Source organism: Dipteris shenzhenensis, chromosome 11 (assembly GCF_047967505.1).
Source record: "Dipteris shenzhenensis isolate YYH24624 ecotype China chromosome 11, Dip_SZ_1.0, whole genome shotgun sequence".
Classification (NCBI taxonomy): Eukaryota; Viridiplantae; Streptophyta; class Polypodiopsida; order Gleicheniales; family Dipteridaceae; genus Dipteris; species Dipteris shenzhenensis.
The window spans coordinates 20,457,852-20,463,214 of record NC_141606.1 but is presented as its reverse complement, the minus strand read 5'-3'; the positions used below and the strand labels follow the sequence as shown (position 1 = coordinate 20,463,214).

At 42.9% G+C, this 5,363-nt stretch overlaps 1 protein-coding gene across 1 annotated transcript; it reads left to right on the top strand.

Annotated features, from left to right (window-relative positions):
• The first annotated feature begins 684 nt into the window (after window positions 1-684).
• On the top strand, window positions 685-1,666 carry LOC147896748 (protein LURP-one-related 15-like). Its single transcript, XM_087381891.1, has 3 exons — window positions 685-961; window positions 1,051-1,272; window positions 1,384-1,666. The coding sequence occupies exons 1-3, from the start codon at window positions 722-724 to the stop codon at window positions 1,516-1,518; spliced, it is 597 nt and encodes a 198-aa protein (XP_087238017.1). The 5' UTR covers window positions 685-721; the 3' UTR covers window positions 1,519-1,666.
• Window positions 1,667-5,363: the final 3,697 nt, after the last annotated feature.

Genomic DNA, 5,363 nt, shown 5'->3' with positions numbered 1-5,363 from the left:
TCTCGCTGACGTGTATGGGGGAGTGGAGTTTCGGTGTGGCTCTAGATTCAATGAGAGTTACTAGGATCAATGTAATAGGAGCCCACAATCTTTGAAAATTGGCATTAGTATTTGTCGCACGATGCGTGAGTATCGATTAATGTAAGGTGATTAAGGTTGATTGACGTGAGTGTCAATTAAGGTGAGTGTTGATTAACGTATTCAAGGGTGGTGGTGGAATGTGCTGGCGCCATACTTCGATAAAGTTTCAGGGAGCTCAAGATGTTGATTTGAGAAAATTCGTGGCTGCCCCGAGCGAGTATATATGGAGGGGAGGGAGGGGGCTAAGGCAGAGCAAACAAAGGGAGGGGAGGAAAGTCTAAGAGAAGGGGGGAGAGCATGGAACGGAGAGAGGCAAGGTGAGGGCAGTGTGCAGAGGCAAGATGAGGGCATTGCGCAGAGGGTGAGGCAGAGTCGATGAGGGCAACGCGCAGAGGCAATGAGGCGATAAGAGCAGAGGCGGCAAAGAGACAAATTAATGAATTTATTTAGGGAGAGTGAATAGGGGGGGTGCCCGAATCGGTTAGGTGGAAATGGTCAAATATAGGAAGCCTATTCGGTTGAGTGGAAATGCTCAAATATATGAAGCCTCGTTGAAATCGATAGAATTTCATAAGGAAGTGAGGACGTGGAGGAGTACCCATTCTTTTGCTTTGTAGCTTTTGCCTTTGACCTTAACACGATGAACTATGGCTACCCACAGGTTCCCTTGTTCCCCATCGTCGCCCAACAATTCTGCTCCCCCTTCCCCGTCGAGCTTACCATCTCCAAAAATGTCCTTAGCCTCAGTGGTGGTAGCTTCGAAATCACCCTCCCCGATGGCCGCATCCTCTTCAAGATGGACGGCCGTGTCTTCACCTTGCGGGACAAACGTGTCCTCCTCGACCCCCAGGGCTTCCCCATCCTCTGCGCTCGCAAAAAGGTGCACCACCTCACCACGCTTTGCTGCTCTTAATTGTGGCGATGCGGTATTCAAACCCTGACTGTAATTCGCTTCATTATTTGATGCAGTTGATGACCATGCACAATCGGTGGGAGGTCTGTAGAGGAGACACCTTCAACGAGAACAATATCATTTTTTCAGTCAAGAGATCCTCCATAATCCAGTTCAAGACTAAACTTCATGTTTTCCTTGTTGGTAACCGGAACGAAGACTGCCCGAATTTCACAGTCCAGGGCGATTTCCTTGAGAGGAAGGCGAAGATTTTCCAAGGCGATGCGTTGATTGCAGAGGTGAGAATTTCCCAACATTTCTAATGGGTCCTTGAGCTCATGTCTTCTTTCCATTTGCTGAACTGCTGGCTACAAGGTCTCAGAATTTTCGAACTCATCCCTTGATTGCAGCTGAAACGCAAATTCACCGCTGGAAACATCCTGCTAGACAAGCACACTTTCATCACCGCCATCAGTCCAGGCATCGACCAAGCGTTCATCACAGCCTTGGTCGTGATTCTGGATACTATTGAACGCGAAGAATAGACAACGAGATTCTTTTCAGATTGATGGTTTCTGCATTTGTAATTTTCTTATGCTCTGAGATGCCTTAGTTTTCTTCCCATCTACCCAGTTGAAACGAATGTATAGTTCTTATGCTGAGACATGAACTAATTGAACCTTTTGGATTGTACATACCACTTTTTGCCTCTCACTTAATTCCTTAGTTTTTTATCTATGCTCAAGAAAATTATACGTCCTATCATTATTATTATGCTCGGACATGAATAATAGAACCTTTTGCATTTTATATACCACTTTTTGGTTTTCTTATCTATATTTCCCATCGAACCAATCTAAAAGCATGTATTGATTAGTAAAAAAAGGAGGGGAGGGGTGGCATCCGCAAGAGGAGGTTGTAAAGAGTATAATGCGGACTTCCCTCTGTTTATGAAACAAGAGCCCCTCCCCCACCCATAGCACCATGCCACGAGGCTATATCAAACATTATTGTGAAAGATATATAGCAAAAGGGTTTTAAATTCTTACCCTAAAAAATAAGAGAAGGGGGCTCCCTCCCCCAATAAATATAGAGGCATCCTTATTAACCACTCTTCCCCTTGACCCTCCCTCCTACCCTTGTTCAGTATTAATACATTTAAATTATTTTCAATTGGGGGGACATTCCAAGAGGCTACACGAAAAAAACAACTTTAGAAAACTGTGTCGGCTCTTTTTTAATAAGGGGCAGGGTCGGAAGCCCACGAAAAAGATCCCCTAACAAAACAAAAAGAAGGCTTAGTAAAAGGGTAGATTGCTCAAAGCCTACACTGCTAAAGGGGAAACATAGGAAAGGTGGAGACTGACATTCCTAATACCTTGAATAATGATTGGGAATTTCTTTTTGGTCACCGCAACAAAATCTACCAAGTTCATCTTCAGAAGACCCAAGAGCATACTATCACAATATCCCATTCACGTCCTATTACCAAACACCAGTTGGTTCCATCCTGTCCAAACTACCAACAAGACTGTTGCCCTCAAATAGGGCCAACATGCAACCATCGCAGAGGTTATACCCCTGAAGTCCCCTGTGATTGTATCCTTCGAGTTCATCCCTAGTGAGAACACCAAACTTCTAAATCACACTCTGAACCCGGTGCCAATGGCATCTCGTCATCATCGGACAAGCCCAAACTAAATGATGCACATCCTCAAAGGCCTTGGCACAAAATGGACAGTTGTGGTTAGCTGCCACCCCCTTTGCAATCCGTCCTCACATGTAGCCAGTGGTGGCGAAGAGCTTTCCATAGAAAGAAGCTAGCCTTCCTGGCTATACAACCCTTGCACACTTACTTGAGCCCAAGCTTCCACCAGTCTGAGCCTCGACTTGGCATTAAGCTCCTGAAGCAAGGAGTGTCGTGCTATCAACTGATCATACACTTATTAACAGAGATCTCCTAAAGTTGGTGTTACCAAATTCCGTTAAATAATCCCTTCCATTACAAGCAATGAGCACAAGGTAAGTCAATCTCAGCCATGCATTTGTTGTTCACCAAGATGGCCCAATTCCACCATATATTCTCAAGAAAACTCGCATCTCCCCATAACCCACTCCTGGCCTTCCAGCTGACAAATTGCTTGTAACTCTTCCAAGCTTCAACCAAGCCACCAATAATATCTAAAACCTTGATTTAAGTGGGAGCCGTGAGAAGATTTTGTCATACCAACTAAGGTGCTTCCATGTACCCACTTGTGCACCCTAGAGCATGTGCACATGAACACCCCCTAGGGAGCATAACACTCAAAGATATGAGGGAACCATTTGCCAATCGAAGCCATATTCCTCAAACCCACAAGAAGTCCTAGGTCCCCCCTACAACTTGGGCACTTTCAAAGCCTCCCACGGAATCAAGTGTAGCCATCTCCGACCCCCTTCTTCCATCCATAAATACTGTCCGAAGTATTTTCTCAACTTCTAGCCAATCAATATGCTTTTAATCCCATAGGAAGGCAACATATGCTGAAGCCGGGGCTAGAATATGCTTGATAATTAAACTACTAGTTTGGCTTAAAGGCACTCGTTAAACCAGTCAATTCATTGTCAGAGGGTCAAACCCAACCACAACGTTGAACCAAGATATCTCACTACCACACCCATTTCCATCCACTTGGCATTACCTATGCCCATTCTAAAAGTGCATCCTAATTCACCCTTAAGGCATAAGACTTTGGCCAAGTGCACACTGACCCTGAGGGAACGTAGAAAAAATGTAGGATCCTCTTTAAGGTGATTAAACTATTCTCCTCTTCTTTGGGAAAAGCTACCATGTCATGAACAAACAACTGCATGCAAAGATGATTCCCTAAGGGAAGGATAAGACCCTTTAGGGAACCCTCAGCTATCCCCTCTTTTAAAATCTTAATCAATGGAACTGTACAAAGAGCATACAAGAGGAGAGCCAATGGGCACCCCTACCTAATTGGTATCTTGAGGTCATACCAACCCACCAAAGCCCTGTAGCATTGCCGAAAAGCATGGAAACCATTTTGCAAAATTGTTCCCCAAAACCCAATTTCTATAGCACTGCAAGAATGAAATCCCAACAGATACGATCATATGCCTTATCTAGATTGAAACAAAAAAGAATACTTTTTTGAGCCGAGGCCACAACAAATCTAACCCAGTTGAAACATTAAAGATAGTCTCTATGTCTTATGCTTGTAATCCTTAGGAAACTGTGTACGTGCATGCTTGATTGTGTCAAATATAGATGCCAAATATAATAACTTGGAGGTTAAGGTTGCTAACTGAAGGGGAAACCATCTGATGATGGGTGAATTGAGTTATGAATAGTTAGTAGACAAAAGAAAGCACACGACATGGTGGAAGTCAAAGCTATACTTATATAAAAGGAAATCCTATTACAATGAAGCTCCCTCGGCTTGAACTATGCACTCAATGGGGCAAACTCCTATCCTAGCAAGCTAGGTGAGAGAGAGCATGAAGTACACAATGTAACTCTCTTCTCTCTCCTCCCTGTTATTACAAGGCTTCATCTACAACTACTGTAGAACAAACTTCTAAAATTGATGCACTCACTTCAAAGAGCCATTACTCGCTATTGGTCTATAGCCTTTACTTTGTGGTTGACCCTGCTTCGGACATGGGGTCATCACTTCTTGTTGTTGGTGCTTACCATTCAGAAGCTAACAAAAATGCACTACTCACTACCGCTCGTCATTCAAAAGTCAATCAAAAGAGTGCCACCTGATCATGCCAATCATGGGTGCCTCCCACTCTTTCACCTATGTTATGTCTTCCTAGTGGCCTAACCCATGGACCAACAAAGAGGATATTTGTATATAGTTATATACAATATTTAACTAAAATGTATTAGCATATTAAATGTCAATAGCCTCGAGCCATTGTTAAGGATTACTTTCTAGTTCTATTTTCTCCCAAGCAAATCCATATGGATTAGATCATGTCAACATGATAGAAAAATAATCTCTCTCCCCAATGCCATGCCTTATTCAAAGTATATGTCTATGAATCTATATGACCTACATCACCTTCATTTAGTAGAAAGCAATTGATAGTCAATTTCCAATCCAATATCATACTATGGTGCCATTTTGTGATGGAAGGGGACCCCTTGTACAGTGATAAACCTTTTCATAAGCATTCCTTCTGTGGAGTAGATTGGATCTAATGAGCCATCATTCCCCATTTCATTAAGAAAGATCAACATAATGAGCATTGTAAATTTTATAAGAACCCCATGCAAGTTCCACTGTGTATTTTATATTTAAAAACAAGATTGACAAGGGTTATCCAAGTATTTATACTGGTTAGAATTCACCAAAGTGTAGACACATCCAATGAC

Excerpts from the sequence above, each read along its gene's own strand:
- LOC147896748 (XM_087381891.1), top strand. The coding sequence starts at position 722 with ATGAACTATGGCTACCCACAGGTTCCCTTGTTCCCCATCGTCGCCCAA. Across the intron at positions 962-1,050 it reads TCCTCTGCGCTCGCAAAAAG|TTGATGACCATGCACAATCG; the intron begins GTGCACCACCTC and ends TATTTGATGCAG. Across the intron at positions 1,273-1,383 it reads GCGATGCGTTGATTGCAGAG|CTGAAACGCAAATTCACCGC; the intron begins GTGAGAATTTCC and ends CCTTGATTGCAG.